The sequence below is a fragment of the Grampus griseus genome, assembly GCF_964374135.1.
Source record: "Grampus griseus genome assembly, chromosome: 4".
Taxonomy (NCBI): Eukaryota; Metazoa; Chordata; class Mammalia; order Artiodactyla; family Delphinidae; genus Grampus; species Grampus griseus.
In genome coordinates, this window is record NC_138997.1 from 130325754 (window position 1) to 130345421 (window position 19668).

At 40.5% G+C, this 19668-nt stretch overlaps 1 protein-coding gene across 5 annotated transcripts in view; it reads left to right on the forward strand.

The window, feature by feature from the left end:
* The first annotated feature begins 6660 nt into the window (after positions 1-6660).
* LARP1B (La ribonucleoprotein 1B) overlaps positions 6661-19668 on the forward strand; it is a 130567-nt gene continuing 117559 nt past the window's right edge. For 2 of the 5 annotated variants that reach the window (XM_082653436.1, XM_082653437.1), the window contains exon 1: positions 6661-7230. In XM_082653436.1, coding sequence (XP_082509562.1) covers positions 6717-7230 — 514 coding nt within the window. In that variant the 5' untranslated portion in view covers positions 6661-6716. The remainder of the gene's footprint in view (positions 7231-19668) is intronic. The other 3 variants (XM_082653433.1, XM_082653434.1, XM_082653435.1) reach the window with 2 other exon arrangements.

The following is a 19668-nucleotide window of genomic DNA, read 5'->3' on the forward strand; positions in this document are numbered from 1 at the left end:
TATTGCCATATGTGCTGCCACAACTTGAATCCAGACCATCAACTCATTCCTGGACTACCACAACCACTTCTTTTTCACAGTTTAGATTTTGCCACTGCCCATCTCCCTTCATTTTCCATACTGCAGCAACAGGGGTGTTAATTAATTGCTAAAACTTTTTGGTGTCTTCCTAGTGCTCTGAGAATAAAATTCAAACCCTGCCACATCTAGAAGCCCCTGCAGGTCTGCCTTAGGCCATCTCTCCAATCTCATCCCTACCCATGCTTTGTTTATTGTGTCCTAGCTACAGTCCTCTTAGCAGGCCTTGGTAAATACACTCCCACTTCTTCCACCAAGGAGCTTACACCAAGCTCCTTTCATTTTAACAGAATACTTGTCCCAACCTGTTCCTTCTCATCCTTTAATTCTCAGTTTAAATTTTACCTCCTTGATTTGTTTTCTTCATAATACTTATCAACAATCTGTAATTATTGAGTTTGGTTTTTGTCAGTTTCCTCTAATAATAGTAATAGTAATAATAATAATAGTTGTAGTGGTAATGATGGCAGATTTTAGTTATTGACCCTTACTATCTGCCAGGTACCACTCTATGAGTTTTATTTAAAAAAAAAAATTTATTTATTTGGCTGTGCTGGGTCTTTGTTGTGGCATGCAGGATCTTTAGTTGCGGCATGAGGGATCTTTAGTTGCAGCATGCAAACTCTTAGTTGGGGCATGTGGGATCCAGCTGGGATCCAGTTCCCCGACCAGGGATAGAACCCAGGGCCCCTGCATTGGGAGCATGAAGTCTTAGCCACTGGACCACCAGGGAAGTCCCCACCCTATGAGTTTTAAATAAACTTACCCTTTTAATCCTCACAGCAACCATACAACTAGGTACAATTATTCTTCACACTTTACAGATAAGGAAACTAAATCACAGAGAGGTTAAATAATTTGCCCTCAGTTTTACTGTTAGGAAGTGGCAGAGCTGACATTTGAACCCAGATAATCTAGTTTCAGTTTAACCACTGTGCCACTGTCATTTTTTTAAAAACTGTATGTTACAATCTGTATGTACCTGTGTCAGGAAATTAATTTAGTGCTTTTTTAGAAAAGTAAAATGGAATAGATCACATGAGAATGTACTCATTTGTAAGGATATGTACTGGTTTGTGAAGCTTTTGGTTCAATTATATGCATCAAGTCATGAGGTGTGAAAGCTGCTGCACTATGCATTCTGCCTTTCTGCGTAAGTTCGTGAACTGACCAGTTCACTAGTGTATCCCCAGGGTCTAGCTCAGTCATGGGACCACAGTAAGCACTCAGTGAATACTTATTAATTGATTAAAATTAGCTATAATAAGTTTTAAGAAGGTGACAAAAACTTTTCGCTAATTTTTCTGTCAGAGAAACTTTATTTTTTCTAATGTCAACCACTGAAGTTCATTTGAACTTGAATTTAAAGATCTCATTTGTGTTGTGCCAGTATTCATAAAGCTATACTAATATTAAATATAACTGGATAGTGTGAAGAATTCAGAAAGGTTATTAATCCTTTGTATACCCTATTGTTTGAAAATCCCTGTTCTTTGAAAACTGGAAGAGAATTCCTTGAGCTTATGCTTTTAGAGTTATTTTTTTAAAAGATTAACTATTACTTCATTATTTGTGTTATTTCAAGTTATTGTAGAAGAAAAAGACTAAATAATGTGGCAGGAAAGGCAGACAGTGTTCAGTATCAATCCTAGCTACTACTACTGGCTGAGAGTTTTTAGACAAGACCCAAACTTTTGAGAGAGTTCCTATTCTGTTGAACTGGTGTATTAAAACCTACCTAAAAGTAGAGAAATCTACGACTTAGGAATGGCAATCTGGTTGAAAGGTAGCCTAGATTTGTTTTGGAGCTATGTTTACATGACAAGCACAGTGTTTTTACCTATTTGTATGATACAGATAAGTAAAAAAAGAGCAAAATTTTCTAGAGGTGCTTTTATTCTCACTTTAAGATTGAAGACATCAGTTGTATTAATCGAAGGGAAGGAGCAAAGCCTTTCAAACACACAGCACTGATCCTACCTTGAAGGTTAGAGATAATTGGAAGTATTTAGTACTTCTCTGAGAATTATCTCATAATTAAAGCAGTTATTATGATAAGCAGGGCCCAAGGCTCTGCAACTGGAGGAAATGATGTTTCAGTGTATCTAGTTTAAAAATCTAGTCTTTTTAAGAGTTATTTTAGGACTTCCCAGGTGGCGCAGTGGTTGAGAATCCGCCTGTAGAGCCCGTGCTCCGCAACAAGAGAAGCCACCGCAATGAGAAGCCCGTGCACCGCAACGAAGAGTAGCCGCTGCTGGCCGCAACTAGAGAAAGCCCGCGGGCAGCAACGAAGACCCAACGCAGCCAAAAAAATAAATAAATTTATATTAAAAAAAAATTTATTTTATAGGAAGTTAAAAAAAATCTCTGGGTTTAGTTTTATCTTCTCCTTGAACTGTAGGACTTTGAAATAGATTATATCTAATGCATTCTTTGAAACCTTTCTAGTATGCAGTACAGCTATCTGCACATTGGATTTTTACCAGCCGAACCTCAATTGCACTGGTAATAAAAACAAAGATCTTGATTGTTCTCTTGGGACTTCGATTTCCTGAGACACCAGGGGGAGGGGGAGGAGAAATGGGTTCAATCACCTGAAGACATATTAGCATACTCTAAACAGGAAAAACAAGATTCACCTTTTTAGAGGCTCATTTGAACATGTGATCATCAAGTTTGTATAATTTCTTTAGGTGTTTCATAACTTCTGAGGCCTAGAGAACCATTTTCTCTTTTTTGAAAAGATAACCCTATATCTCTGTTCTAGATTCCAGTTTTTCATTTTTTTTTAAAAAAAAGATCAGGCTTCTAACCTCAGTAATTCAGTAAAATTAAATCCACATATCCTGGTTAAGTCTATGGATTTAAAAGCAATAAAAATAGGCAGTATTATTGAGCTAAAGTCTTGGTAAGCATTTTACACATATTATCTCATGCAATCCTCACAATAATTGTATCAAATAGGTCTCAGTGGAGGCAGAGAGGCTGGCCAGTTAAGAGGTTGTAACAGTATTACAGAAGCATAAAGGCAGTTTGGAGTAGGGTGGTGGCAGTGGAGAAAGCAGGACTTTGTGACAGACACTTAGGAGGTACAATCAGTCTTGGTGAGTGTCTAGAACACTGCTTGGCAGATGCTTGAGATATCTGTAAATGAATGGATTATGGAGGGTGAGGGTTATATGGACTCCTAGGTTATATGGTAGTCCACTCACTAGGATTGGGAAAAGGGAAGAAAACCTGGTTAAAGGGGACTTCCCTAGTGGTGCAGTGGTTAAGAATGCGCCTGCCAATGCAGGGGACACGGGTTCAAGCCCTGGTCCGGGAAGATCCCACATGCTGGGAAGCAACTAAGCCTGCGAGCCACAACTATTGATCCCGCGTGCCACAACTACTGCAGCCCACGTGCCTAGAGCCTGCGCTCCACAACAAAGAGAAGCCACTGCAATGAGAAGCCTGCGCACCGCAACGAAGAGTAGCCCCCACTTGCACGACTAGAGAAAGCCCACGCACAGCAATGAAGACCCAACACAGACAAAAAATAAATAAATTTATTAAAAAAAAAAAACCTGGTTAAAGGATGTACCTCTCTCACATCCCTACTGATAATTGGCTTTCTCATCCCCATTGCCTTGATGGCAGTATTTTGAACCAATAACTTGTTTCTCCAGGCCAGATGGGGATCCTACCCAAGGGCAAATAATCCATAGGATGGATAATGATTTGTGTGATCGGGCTACAAAAAATAAAGTCTTTCTTCGATGATTTTGAACTAAGAAGCAAAGGAAGACTCTTGCAGAGTAGAGGCCAGATGACAAACTAACGGGGCTTCAGCAATGGCAAATTAGGTCAGTCAGGTTCCCATCAGATACCAGATGGAAAGTTCAAACTAAATAATTTGAAGAGAATTATTAAATTATTTACAGAGGTGCAGGTAAGAGTCAGGGAAACCAACAAGGGATAATGCAGTACCCCAAGGACTAGCAGTTATTACACTTAGGCCTGAAGAAGCAAAGGGAAGGATTAGAGATAAACTGTACAGAGAAGGTTCTGCAGTCAACCCTTGGTGACCCATCCTGGGGAATAAGGACTATGACCCCACTATCTTCTGGCCTTGAATCTCCTGCCGATACTTCCCACTACCTGAATCCATTGAGATACCAAGCAGAACAAGGGATTATCGTAGGTGTAATCTGGGAGGGTCAGCCCTCCCTGACACAGAGCAGGGAAGGGGTGGAGAACAGACACGGAGGGGCAAACAGAAGATAGGTGAAGTTGTTTCCAAGAGGCAGTTACGTGGAAGCAGGAGTTAGTAATATGTGTTTTAAAAAGGGAGAACAAATAGCCAACTCCCTTCACTGACATTAGTGGCACTGCACTACAGTGAAGATACCCAAACACCTACTGTCCAGTTCTTTGCAGACCTTTTGAGTACACATTTACCCTCCAGTTCTTCTCTCCTTGGAAGCACAACCTATTGCCAAGAAAGTCCTGTGTTTGGTCAATAAAGCATCTTTATGATTTTTCACTTAAAAAAAAAAAACCAAAACAGCAACAAACAAAACCACCAACCATAATTAGGTAGCCCATATGACTCTAACTTCAGGAACCATTCCAAATACCCTTTTTCTCAACTGAATCCACGTCTTTAATCCACGTGTATTTAAATAGATGGTAAAATAGAAAGTGTTCTCTGAGTCATGTGGAGTGTGAATTTGTTGCCAGGCTTTTGTAAAAGAGTCAAGCATTACCTGGCGAGACTCCAAAAGGCTGATTCTAGCAGGAAGAGCACTTAGTTGGTAGTTAAAAACACAGGGCTTCACCAATAAGAGAGCTAGAAAAGATGGCGCCTCTCTGGGAATACACTTAGAGGTGGAAGCACAGTGGAAAACGAGAAAGGCTTTATTGTTTTTAGTTGTAATGTGCGAATAGTTTATTAGCCCTAGGAAAATAAGGAATTTATGCCTAGTACAACTTTTGAGTAAACAAAAAAAGAAAGTATCTCGCGTTTAATGTGATTGAAGCAAGACTCATGGGAGGGGAGTCCTGTACACATTTGGCAGTCCTTAAAGGAAGCCAGGAGGGACCCATTGCCAAGTCCATACAAATGTCAGGTACAGATATTTTCAGGGGGTTGGGGGGGACGGTCCCTCAGGGAAAACTTTTTTCACCTAGGTGAACCCATTTTCGGCGACCTAGCACGGGAACAGAAACATCATTAACTCATAAATACACGCATATGAAACCAATATCACTCATCTGACTGCCAAGTAGAAAGCTCTCATTGCATTTTAAAAATCAAAATATATTTGTACCTTTTTAACATATATCCATTCCAGGAAAAAGTATTTGGAGCATGGTTAATTTGTAAACAAGTGTTCTCTACAAATTCAAAAACATGTGTATAAAGTAAACAACAAGGACCTACTGTATAGCACAGGGAAGTATATTCAGTATCTTGTAATAACCTATAATGGGAAAGAATCTGAAAAAGAATATATATATATGTATAACTGAATCACATTATAAAAAAAAGACACACAAAAAACCTCATAAAATTGTTTAAAAAGCCGGCGAAGTATTAACAATCTGTTTTACTCCATACGACTTTAGAAATACTTCGGATCGTGGTTGGGAATAGGGGCGGGGAAGTGCACTAATCCTAGTGCCGGGGCAAAGGTTTCATAACTTTACCTACAGATTACACTGTTTTTATTTTGGACGCGGCTCAATATTACAGGATGACCGCAGTGCCCCAAAGCGCCGGGGGAAACGTTTTCACGGGGAGACGCGACAGACGCAGGGGACAAGGTGGCTCGGTGGTGGTACCCAGGCCCATTCGGGAGCCGCCCAGCGTCGGTGGCCAAGATTACCCACCTCGCCAGGAGTCAACTGCACTTCAGGGCCTGGGGCAAAGCGACCCCACCGCCCGCCCCGAGCCACGTGCGCAGCACGCCCCGCCCCTCGCTCGCAGCCGGCGGAGCGAGGCGCGAGCCCGTCGCTCGGTGCGCGCCCCGCCCCTGCGCCCGCAGAGGGGGCCGCCGTAGCCCGCGAGCCGGGGAATCGCCCAGTTCGCTCTCCTTCCCTCTCGGCTGGCCGCTGGGGCGGGGCCAGCCCTCAAGCAGGGCGGCACCCTGGCGGGGTCGTCAGTCAACCACCGAGGGCGGCGGCCCGGCGAGGGCCGGAGCCGGTGAGCGGCCACGTCACGCTCCTCCGGGAGGCCCCGCCCCTGCTCCATCCTTTCGGACCGCCCCCTGCACGCCCCCGCCTCCGCCTCTGACCCCACGAGCAGTTACTGGCTCTGGGAGCGCGAGCCTACCTGACTCTGCTAGAGGTACTACAGCTTCGCGTTGCGGCGTTTGTGCCGCAGCCCGCGCCAAGTGAGGGCTCCCGGCCTCCGGCTTCGGCGCCCGGCGCGTGTTGGCAGGCTCGAGGCTCGCGCCGCTGACGCGGGTTGGGCCGGCGGGCGGTTAGCGCCCCGTTCGACGCCGGGAGCTCCGCGGCCTGAGCCGACGCGGGCGGCCGGGCTCTCGGGTTCTCTTCCCCAGGCCGGAGCCAGTCAGTGTCCCGGCGGAGAAACGGGCAGCCGGGCTCCCTGGCCCCGGGCCGCCCCCGGCTGGGGCGGCTGGGGCAGGGGGACGATGTCTGCTCGCGCCCGGGTGCCCGCCGCTCACCCTCCGGAGGAGCGGCGCGCGGTACCAGCTGAGAGGGAGTCGCTGTCGGCCGCGGCGAGCCGGCAAGCCGGGAAGCTGCCCCCGCCCGAACGGGAGGGCAAGGAGGCGGCGAGGGAGGAGAGGAACGCGCTCGCCACCCGCACGGGGGCGCGGGGAGAGCCTTTGCCGGCGCCCGTGCTGGGACACAGCGTGCCTCAGGCGGCCGTGTCCGTGAAGCCCCTGGCGCTGCACCTGGCGCACAAGGCGCGCGGGCCGGGGGGGCCCTTCGGCTGGGAGCCGCCGCCACCGCTGCCTCGGGACCCGCCGGCCGAGGACGCCCGGGAGGAGGAGGCGGAGGCGGCAGGCTCTGAGGAAAAGCTGCCGCCGTCGCCGCCGCCGCTGCCGCGGAAGGAGAATCCCTGGACCAAAAAGCCTCCCCAGCACCTGTCCCCCGCCGGGACGGGGCCGCCGCCGCTGCCCCTACTGGAAACCCTGGAGGCAGGTCTGTGGTTCCTCTGCGGTGGGCACCGGGAGGGTGTGTTCCGGGGCGACTCGCGTGGCGGCGATGCTGGCGGGGGGCTGGGGGAGGGGCAGGCCTCCGTTCCCTGTCAGTCGGAGGTGTTTCGTTCCAAGGTGTCATTCACTCTGCCTGTTTACATAAATGGACATCTGGGAAGGGAGCAGCAGGAAGAGGTGGGACCTCGGGTTCTCCTTGGCTGGTGGGGCACGGCGGGGGTCACGGAGCTGAGCCGCTCGGCGGGCACAGCCTCAGTTATGTCTTACCCCACGTGTTAGTGACATGGGACAGCTGACTTTAGGTAGGTGTTGCAGTTCATCCTATAGAAAAGTTTCTGTAGACTTTTTAAAAAGAGGTGAAGCCAGTCGGAGCAAGGGGGTTTATATGTTAAGTGGAAGAGCAATTGTGAATTTTTTATTGTGAAATAATTGGTAAGCTGAAAATTTCAGTGTTTTCAAAACCGTGCTAAGTAGTCATATTAAAAATGAGATGCTATACTGTAGTTGCTACTCAAAAGCTTTGAGTTTATGACTGTGGTGGAAACTGGTTGAAATGAAATAGGATAGTTGACGAGAGAGTGAATTGCACATTAGGTGAACAGTAGTCTTCTGACATTCAGTTAGCTCACCTCTCTAGGGGAGGTAAGATTATGCCACTGCATTTGAATGCTGACCAATGCAGTATGGCCCTTGGTGCTTTATTTTGGTTATAGCAACTGCAGGTTTTTTTTTTTTTTTAGTTTAAGTGGAAATACTAAATAAACCGAAGACAGAAACCAGTATCTCCTAGTTTTGCTTTCTAATTAAATTGTAGTAAATTAATTGAACTTTTCATATAGAAATTACAGCTGTTTACGTACAAGTCTTCACTCTTCTTAAAAATTAAAGGTTAACAGTGGAACAGGGAAAATTCAAGCATGTTTACAGGGTTGTGAGGCTCAAAAGAGATAAAGGAAATGGTTAAATATAAGGTGATTGTTATAGACACACGTATTGCAGGTATAGAGGTATAGTAACATTTCTTCCAAGGAACTCCAACAGAGTGAGATAAGTGGTAATTGGTTTGCACAGTAATACTCAAATCATTTTTTATAATGCTGTGGTACAGTATAACTTTATTTAAACAAAAGTTATTTTACAGCTGAGGTCTGATAAATGGTTTTTAAACCATCATTCTTGATAAATCTTAACAGTTGCAGAAAAAGCTGCTTAAAATTTTGCTCTGAATTTAATACTGCCACCAGTCTCTCCTAGCTGCAAAGATCTATTTGTTTACTAGTATTAATAACTGAAGAGAACAAAAATCTTAAAGGAAAATCTCTATAAAATTTAGCAAAGAGGGCTTCCCTGGTGGCGCAGTGGTTGAGAGTCCACCTGCCGATGCAGGGGACCACTGGGGTCCTTAATCTTTGTTGGAGATTAAGAACCAGGTGATTCTTGATGTATGGTGTGGTTCATGGGGTTTTTAATTTTGCTGATGTTTCTCTGTAGGCAACATTTCTGTTCTTGGAATCTATTCTGTGCCCTCAGGAATACGGTTCTTCATATGTGGAGTGCTAGAGGAACTTTACAGCCTCTCTGCAGTACTGACTCTATACTTATACACAACTTCTATTAGTAATTGAATAACTTAGGTAACTTTCATAAGAGATTGTTGTGTAGAAATTCACAACTTAGGTTCTAGTCCAGATAGTGTTACTACCTAGCGAGTTGACTTTTGTGAAGATTTCTAGGCCTTGTAAATGAATGAAGTGGGTATATTTTCTTTCATTTCTTAATACCAGATTGCCTTCTATAACCTGGGTCTGCCGGCTTCCTATTTTCCTAAGCAAATTTGCAACCTCAAGAATAATGAAATGGGAGCAGAGGACCTTTAGGGTCCAGAGACCAGAGTAGGTGCAAACTAGGGGAGTGTTAAATTAGTACAATAATCTTATTAGTAGGAGGCCTATGTGATTTATCCTATAAACCAGGATATTCATGAGAGGGAAGGAGGATATTAATTATGCTGTAATAACAGAATTAAACTATGTTTTTCCTAACCAAACCTGGATTTACTGTCACTCACTCAATGAGGTACAGGAATTCCATCCATAAAATTTCACCAGAAAGTTTATTACCAGAGATAGAAACATAGGAAATGTAGGGAAGTATTTAAGGACTTGTAATCATGAATTTTCTGTTAGAACCTGCAGTTCTGACTGAACTGCAGGTGAGGCATTCTTCAGACCTTGTGACACACTTTCCTCCACTTTTGGGATGATTTTGGCTTGTGTATTGCTGTTTCTGGTAATCCAGATAAGGTCCTCTTTTCAACCAAAGCCTGGCCCACAGGAGAGGCCTAGAATAGTGTCACTGCAGTTTTAAATTCCTGTCAGGAGACTGGAAAGAATTGTCCCCCAACCCTTGTTTAAAGTAGTTGTATTTATTTTGGAGACCTTTATTAAAATCACAGTACGAGATTTATGAATCACTTACCTGTACCCATGGTTACATTTTGCATATTAAAAATCAGTTTCTAATACAATTTTAATTCTTTTACACACAAAAACGATGTATAAAAATATTGATTTTGGGAGTTCCCTGGAGGCTTAGTGGTTAGGATTCGGTGCTTTCACTGCAGAGGCCCAGGTTCGATCCCTGGTCGGGGAACCATCCCGCATGCTGCGAGTTGCAGCCAAAATACAAAAAATAAAAATAAAATGATTTTTTTTCATCTTTTTCATCCTTAGTCTTCTTGACCCCATCAACCTTCTTTTCTCCAAGTGTGCTTCCCAGAAGCATCAAATAAGCTTACTGTAACTCTAATAACATTTTAATTGTTATGTAAATGATACATAAATATGTTCTTGTAAAAAAGGAACTTTTGATGTTCCCTTCAGAAAAAAGATAGTCATGTTACCAGTTTACTGAATATCCTTTCAGTCCTTTCTATAGTGTTTTGTATATGTGTTTAGAATATTTTTAAAGTTTTGGTAGATCTTTTATTTTTCTTCTTTACAACTAGTGAGTTTTTTATTCTTTAAATTAGGTATAATTAACATTAGTTTCAGGTGTGCAACATAATGATTTGAGATCTGTGTATACATATTGCGAAATGATCACCATAAGTTTAGTTAACTACCACCTACATACTTAGTTATAAAATAATTTTTTTTCTTGTGATGAAGTTGATCCTTTTTAATCTAAACTTTAAAAAATTGCTGAGAAGTGGTCCATAAATATAACTGATGTAGTTAATTTAGCCATTTACGTATTGATCAACATCTTGGTTGTTACAAACATTTTTATGCATGCCTTTTATCCTAGAGAAAATACATATCTGATTTTCTCTAGGAGAGAAAAGTGGAATTGTTAGGTCACAGTGCATTTGTTGACAAGTTGCTCTTGAAAATGACTACTAATTGATACTCCCACTTTCAGAGTACGAGAAGTAAGTAGGTTTTTTTTACATGTTTTTCAAAAATTTTGTTTTATTTATTCTTTATACAGCAGGTTTTTATTAGTTATCTGTTTTACACATATTAGTGTGTATATGTCAATCCCGATCTCCCAATTCATCACACCACCACCCCCCCAACCCCCTGCCACTTTCCCCCCTTGGTGTCCATACGTTTGTTCTCTACATCTGTGTCTCTATTTCTGCCCTGCAAACCGGTTTGTCTGTACCATTCCTCTGGGTTCCACATATATACGTTAATATACGATATTTGTTTTTCTGACTTATTTCACTCTGTATGACAGTCTCTAGATCCATTCACGTCTCTACAAATGACCCAATTTCGTTCCTTTTCATGGCTGAGTAATAATCCTTTGTATATATGTACCACATCTTCTTTATCCATTCGTCTGTCGATGGGTGTTTAGGTTGCTTCCATGACCTGGCTATTGTAAATAGTGCTGCATTGAACATTGGGGTGCATGTGTGTTGTTGAATTATGGTTTCCTCTGGGTATGTGCCCAGTTGAGGGATTGCTGGGTCATACGGTAGCTCTATTTTTAGTTTTTTAAGGAACCTCCATACTGTTCTCCATTGTGGCTGTATCAATTTACATTCCCACCAACAGTGCAAGAGTGTTAGCTTTTCTCCATACCCTCTCCAGCATTTGTTGTTTGTAGATTTTCTGATGATGCCCATTCTAACTGGGGTGAGGTGATACCTCATGGTAGTTTTGATTTGCATTTCTCTAATAATTAGTGATGTTGAGCACCTTTTCATGTGCTTCTTGGCCATCTGTATGTCTTCTGTGGAGAAATGTCTATTTAGGTCTTCTGCCCATTTTTGGATTGGGTTGTTTGTTTTTTTAATATTGAGCCGCATGAGCTGTTTATATATTTTGGAGATTAACCCTTTGTCTGTTTGTTGATTCGTTTGCAAATATTTTCTCCCATTCTGAGGGTTGTCTTTTCGTCTTGCTTGTAGTTTCCTTTGCTTTGCAAAAGCTTTTAAGTTTCATTAGGTCCCATTTCTTTATTTTTGTTTTTATTTCCATTACTCTAGGAGGTAGATCAAAAAAGATCTTGCTGTGATTTATGTCAAAGTGTGTTCTTCTTATGTTTTCCTCTAAGAGTTTTATAGTGTCTGGTCTTACATTTAGGTGTCTAATCCTTTTGAGTTTATTTTTGTTGATGGTGTTAAGGAGTATTCTAATTTCATTCTTTTACATGTAGCTGTACAGTTTTCCCAGCACACTTATTGAAAAGACTGTCTTTTCTCCATTGTATATGCTTGCCTCCTTTGTCATAGATTAGTTGACCGTAGGTGTGTGGGTTTATCTCTGGGCTTTCTATCCTGTTCCATTGATCTATATTTCTGTTTTTGTGCCAGTACCATATTGTCTTGATTACTGTAGCTTTGTAGTACAGTCTGAAGTCAGGGAGTCTGATTCCTCCAGCTCTGTTTTTTTCCCTCAAGATTGCTTTGGCTATTCGGGGTCTTTTGTGTCTCCATACAAATTTTAAGGTTTTTTTGTTCTAGTTCTGTAAAAAATGCCACTGGTAATTTGATAGGGATTGCATTGAATCTGTAGATTGCTTTGGGTAATATAGTCATGTTCACAATATTAATTCTTCCAATCCAAGGACACGGTATATTTCTCCATTTGTTTGTGTCATCTTTGGTTTCTTTCATCAGTGTCTTACAGTTTCTTTGTACAGGTCTTTTACCTCCTTAGGTAGGTTTATTCCTAGGTATTTTATTCTTTTTGTTGCAGTGGTGACTGGGATTGTTTCCTTAATTTATCTTTCTGATCTTTCGTTGTTAGTGTATAGGGATGCAAGAGATTTCTGTGCATTAATTTTGTATCCTGCAACTTTACCAAATTCACTGATTAGCTCTAGTAGTTTTCTGGTGGCATCTTTAAGATTCTCTATGTATAGTATCATGTCATCTGCAAACGGTGACAGTTTTACTTCTTCTTTTCCAATTTGTATTGTTTTTATTTCTTTTTCTCCTCTGCCGTGACTAGGACTTCCAAAACTATGTTGAATAGTAGTGGCGAGAGTGGACATCCTTGTCTTGTTCCTGATCTTAGAGGAAATGCTTTCAGTTTTTCACCTTCGAGAATGATGTTTGCTGTTGTTCTGTCGTATATGGGCTTTATTATGTTGAGGTAGTTTCCCTTTATGCCCACTTTCTGGAGAGTTTTTTTAATAAATGGGTGTTGAATTTTGTCAAAAGCTTTTTCTGCATCTATTGAGATGATCATGTGGTTTTTCTTCTTCAAGTTGTTAATATGGTGTATCACATTGATTGATTGGCGTATACTGAAGAATCCCTGCATCCCTGGGATAAATCCCACTTGCTCATGGTGTATGATCCTTTTAATGTGTTGTTGGATTCTGTTTGCTAGTATTTTGTTGAGGATTTTTGCATCTATATTCATCAGTGATATTGGTTTGTAATTTTCTTTTTTTTTTTTTTTGTAGTATCTTTGCCTGGTTTCTTATCAGGGTGATGTTGGCCACGTAGAATGAGTTTGGGAGTGTTCCTTCCTCTGCAGTTTTTTGGAAGAGTTTGAGAAAGATGGGTGTTAGCTCTTCTCTAAATGTTTGATAGAATTCACGTGTGAAGCCATCTGGTCCTGGACTTTTGTTTGTTGGAAGATTTTTAATCACAGTTTCAATTTCATTACTTGTGATTGGTCTGTTCATATTTTCTATTTCTTCCTGGTTCAGTCTTGGAAGGTTATACCTTTCTAAGAATTTGTCCATTTCTTCCAGGTTGTCCATTTTATTGGCATAGATTTACTTGTAGTAGTCTCTTAGGATGCTTTGTATTTTGGCAGTGTCTGTTGTAACTTCTCATTTTTCATTTCTAATTTTATTGATTTGGGTCCTCTCTTTCTTGATGAGTCTGGTTAAAGGTTTATCAATTTTGTTTATCTTCTCAAAGAACCAGCTTTTAGTTTTATTGATCTTTGCTATTGTTTTCTTTGTTTCTATTTCATTTATTTCTGCTCTGATCTTTATGATTTCTTTCCTTCTACTAACTTTGGGTTTTGTTTGTTCTTCTTTCTGTAGTTCCTTTAGGTGTAAGGTTAGATTGTTTATTTGAGACTTTTCTTGTTTCTTGAGGTAGGCTTGTATATCTATAAACTTCCCTCTTAGAACTGCTTTTGCTGCATCCCATAGGTTTTGGATCGTTGTGTTTTCGTTGTCATTTGTCTCTAGGTATTTTTTCTTTTCTTTTTTTTTTTTTCTCCCTACGGTACGCGGGCCTCTCACTGTGGCCTCTCCTGTCGCGGAGCACAGGCTCTGGATGCGCAGCCTCAGCGGCCATGGCTCACGGGCCCAGCCGCTCCGCGGCACGTGGGATCCTCCTGGACCGGGGCACAAACCCGTGTCCCCTGCATTGGTAGGTGGACTCTCAACCACTGCGCCACCAGGGAAGCCCTCTAGGTATTTTTTGATTTCCTTTTTGGTTTCTTCAGTGATCTCTTGGTTATTTACTAACATACTGTTTAGCCTCCATGTTTTTGTGTTTTTTACGTTTTTTTCCTTGTAATTGATTTCTAATCTTCTAGCGCTGTAGTCGGATAAGATGCTTCATATGATTTCAGTTTTCTTAAGTTTACGGAGGCTTGATTTGTGACCCAAGATTTGTCCTATCCTGGAGAATGTTCCATGTGCACTAGAGGAGAAAGTGTAATCTGCTGTTTTTTGGATGGAATGTCCTATAAATATCAATTAAATCTATCTGGTCTGTTGTGTCATTTAAAGCTTGCGTTTCCTTATTAATTTTCTGTCTGGATGATCCATTGCTGTAAGTGAGGTGTTAAAGTCCCCTACTATTATTGTCTTACTGTTGATTTCCTCTTTTATGGCTGTTAGCATTTGCCTTATGTATTGTGGTGCTCCTGTGTTGGGTGTATATATATTTATAATTCTTATATCTTCTTGGATTGATCCCTTGATCATTATATAGTGTCCTTCCTTGTCTCTTGTAACATTCTTTATTTTAAAGTTTATTTTATCTGATATGAGTATTGCTACTCCCGCTTTCTTTTGATTTTCATTTACATGGAATATCTTTTTCCATTTCCTCACTTTCAGTCTGTCTGTGTCCCTAGGTCTGAAGTAGGTCTCTTGTAGACAGAATATATATGGGTCTTGTTTTTGTATCCATTCAGCAAGCCCGTGTCTTTCTGTTGGAACATTTAATCCATTCACGTTTAAGGTAATTATCGATATGTATGTTCCTATTACCGTTTTCTTAATTGTTATGGGTTTGTTTTTGTAGGTCCTTTTCTTCTCTTATGTTTCCCACTTAGAGAAGTGCCTTTTGCATTTGTTGTAGAGCTGGTGTGGTGGTGCTGAATTCTCTTAGCTTTTGCTTGTCTGTAAAGCTTTTGATTTCTCCATCAAATGGGAATGAGATCCTTGCCAGGTAGAGTAATCTTGGTTGTAGGTTCTTCCCTTTCATCACTTTAAATATATCATGCCACTCCCTTCTGGTTTGTAGAGTTTCTGCTGAGAAATCAGCTGTTAACCTAATGGGAGTTCCCTTGTATGTTATTTGTCGTTTTTCCCTTGTTGCTTTCAATAATTTTTCTTTGTCTTTAATTTTTGTCAGTTTGATTACTATGTGTCTCGGTATGTTTTTCCTTGGGTTTATCCTGTCTGGGACTCTGCTCTTCCTGGACTTGGGTGACTATTTCCTTTCCCATGTTAGGGAAGTTTTCGACTATAATCTCTCCAAATATTTTCTCAGGTCCTCTCTCTCTCTCTTTTCCTTCTGGGAGCCCTGTAATGTGAATGTTGTTGCTTTTAATATTGTCCCAAAGGTCTCAGGCTGTCTTCATTTCTTTTCATTCATTTTTGTTTATTCTCTTCCGTGGCAATGAATTCCACCATTCTGTCTTCCAGGTCACTTATCCATTCTTCTGCCTCAGTTATTCTGCTATTGATTCCTTCTAGTGTATTTTTCATTTCAGTTATTGTATTGTTCATCTCTGTTGGTTTGTTCTTTAATTCTTCTAGGTGTTTGTTCTTTAATTCTTCTAGGTGTTTGTTAAACATTTCTTGCATCTTCTCGATCTTTGCGTCCATTCTTTTTCTGAGGTCCTGGATCATCTTCACTATCATCATTCTGGATTTTTTTTCTGGAAGGTTACGTATCGCCACTTCATTTAGTTGTTTTTCTGGGGTTTTATCTTGTTCCTTCATCTGGTACAAAGTCCTCTGCCTTTTCATTTTGTCTATCTTTCTGTGAATGGTTTTCCTTCCACAGGCTGAAGAATTGTAGTTCTTCTTGCCTCTGCTGTCTGCCCTCTGGTGGATGAGGTTATCTCGCTTTTTTTTACATTTTTTTAAGGCACTCATTTACTGTAGCAAAATGCCATTTTATGACATTTTCCCCTTAAATGTAATAAAACATGTGATTCATGACTGTCAGTGCGTTTTCTTAATTAAAGCTTTGCTAAAGATTATGGTCATGAGTAAAATTGCCCATCATACTGCAGTTTTTGTTTTCACTATCCAAGCTCTTAAAATGAATTCCTCGTCTATTAGGAATTGTTTCCTTATAGATTAAGATATTAGAATAATGTTCAAAGAAGTTGTATAGTGGCTTACTAGTGATGTTTGAAAAATGGATATGTGAAAATCACACACTTGTTCATGTATGGTTATATATACTTGGAGCCACTGGTAGCTTATATTTCTTAGGTTTCATCTGCCTGAAAAAACTTTTTTTAATTAAAATTTCTTTATATTTTAATTTTTAGGTTGGCTTTGTTTTTCAGTCTTAGGTTTTTTCTAATGATATGCTAGGAGGGCGGTTTCCTCCATTTTTGCTGGAACATGGGAAAATGAAAATATTGTTTTCTTTTTTTAGAATAAATTTATTTATTTTATTTTTGGCTGTGTTGGGTCTTTATTGCTGTGCACGGGCTTTATCTAGTTGGAGCAAGCGGGGGCTACTCTTCGTTTTGGTGCGCAGGCTTCTTATTGTGGTAGCTTCTCTTGTTGTGGAGCACGGGCTCTTAGGCCTGTGGGTTTCAGTAGTTGTGGCTAGCAGACTCTAGAGCCCAGGCTCAGTAGTTGCAGTGCATGGGCTTATTTGCTCTGCCAGGTGTGGGATATTCCCGGACTAGGGCTTGAACCCATGTCCCCTGCATTGGCAGGCGGATTCTTAACTACTGCACTACCAGGGAAGTCCTGAGGTCATTTATTTAAATACAGTTATCCGTAAACCTACAGTGAACATTTTTCTTTTTTTTGGTGGGGGGACCGTGCTGCTCAGCCTGCAGTATCTTAGCTCCCCAACCAGGGATTGCACCTGTGCCGACTGCAGTGGAAGCATGGGGTTGTAACCACTGGGCCTCCAGGAAAGTCCCTGCAGTGAACATCTCATACTGACATCATTGTACCTTGTGTTGATTACCAGATAATTTCGCAGAAATGCAATTGTTTCATTAAAAAGTATATACATTTTATTTTACTTTTTAAAAATTTTTAAATTTAAAAATTTAAATTTTTAAATTTTTAAAAATTTTATTGGATTATAGTTGATTTACAATGTGTGTTAGTTTCAGGTGTACAGCAGAGTGATTCAGTTATATATATACACATATATTCATTCTTTTTCAGATTCTTTTCTCATATAGGTTATCACAGAAGATTGAGTAGAGTTCCCTGTACTATACAGTAGGTCCTCATTGGTTATCTATCTTATAAAAAAGTATATATATTTTATTGTTATTATTATTATTTTGGCCATGCGGCTTGCGGGATTTTAGTTTCCTGACCAGGTAATGAACCTGGGCCCTTGGCAGTGAGAACGTGAAGGCCTAACCACTGGACTGCCAAGAAATTCCCCAAAAAGTATATACGTTTTAAATGACAGATTACCCTTAAAAGATTCTACTGCTTAATACTCATTCCAACAGCATGAGAGAAATGTCCATTTATATAAGCTGGTCAGTGCTTGGTATTCTCTGTTTTGTCAGAATGATAGGTGAAAACTGTTCTGTTTTACTTTACATTTCTTAGTACAGTTGAGTTAGCATTTCATATTTGGCCACTGGTATTTCGTTTGAATCATCTCTTTATTTTTTACTCAGATTTATTTATTTTTTTTAAAAGCTCAGTGTCATTCTTTTAACAGAAAAAGAGTGGGTTGATGAGGTGGTCTAAGAGTAGCACAAAGGACTTCCTTATGTGGAACTTGGAATTAGACAAATGTGTTCACAGTTGGCATTGCACATCTGCATGTTCCCCTTCTCCCTGTCTTAGGGAGTCTGCCTTGTGAAGTTGACAGCATGAAGGAGCAGACCAGAATGCTTGCTTTTTGTGGACAGCTAGCTCCCAAAGAAAAGGGCGGAAAGGTGTTGGCTTTGCAAGTCAGTTCTTTTCCTAAACTCATTAATCAGGAAACTTACTGTTTCTGTGGGAGGAATTCGGACTTGGGAACAGGAATATTCCAGGAAAGTCTTCCTTTTAAAAAAGTAAATTAGGGGTTTCCTTGGTGGCACAGTGGTTAAGAATCCGCCTGCCAATGCAGGGGACACGGGTTCAATCCCTGGTCCGGGAAGATCCCACATGCCACGGAGCAACTAAGCCCGTGCACCACAATTACTGAGCCTGCTCGCCTAGAGGCCGTGCTCCACAACAAGAGAAACCACTGCAATGTGAAGCCCACGCACCACAACAAAGAGTAACACCTGCTTGCCACAACTAGAGGAAGCCCGCGTGCAGCAACGAAGACCCAATGCAGCCAAGAATAAATAAATAAATAAATAAGCAAACAAACAAACAAACATTTTAAAAAAAGTTATTAAAAAAAAAAGAAATCACTTTCCTATCCCAGCGTATCCAACTACATTGGCCAGCATAATTTGTCAAATAACTTTTAATGAGAATAAATTACAGTATTGATTGTGTACTTAATGATACTTGATCGATAAAATGTCAGAATTATAGAGGCCACAGAGTTAAATGTGCACTTTTTTCCCGTTGTATTTCCTGAGGAGGTGTTAAAGTTGAGAGAGTAAAATTTAAACAAAAATCCAAAATTTTTGAGTTCAAAAGAATTTATTGAAATCAAAATCTCTCTCCCTTTTATTTTTTTAATTTGTTTAATATTTGTTTTTTAAGGATTTCTTTTGATATGGACCATTTTTAAAGTCTTTATTGAATTTGTTACAATATTGCTTCAGTTATATGTTTTGGTTTTTTGGCCAGGAGGCATGTGGGATCTTAGCTCCCTGACCAGGGATCGAACCCATGACCCCTGCATTAGAGGGTGGATTCTTAATCACTGGACCACAAGGGAAGTCGATTTTAAAGCAATAGAAAGATTATTAACTCATGCTCAAATATTTTTTGGTTTGTAAATAACATTTAATATTGAAGTTAAAAAGTTTTATTTTTATGTGGTCAGAATAATTTTTTAAATTTCTGACCTTAATTTTGTGATTATTAATGTCTAATTGATTTGTAATAAAACTCGCTTATGTGGCCTATCCCTAAATACTTTTCAGTACATCAGGTAGTTTGTATAAGGCTGTGTTTTGTAACCACCAGGCACTTAATTTACTTGACTTAGCAATGTTTTGGGACATGTTTTCTACTTTGTTGAGGGAAAGGTCTTTCAAATGTTCTATACTGTATAACTTCCATACAATATACGTTATATTTACAAAATATACCTCAGTCAAATTCTAATGTTCAAATATTGTTTTTGTTAAATTAGGTTTTTTCCTGCTTCCCTTTTTTTTCTATCTGTCCAAATTTTTTTTCTGTATCTTATTTTTGTTAGTGAAGTATTTATCCTTATGCACATTGACACATATGTATACACTTATTATGTGTCCCTAAAGTATAAACAAGTATAAAGCAAATACCCATGTACTCACTATTCTGCTTTAGAAATAAAATTACTACAATATTCAAGATCCCTGTGTGCCCATCCCTGGTGATG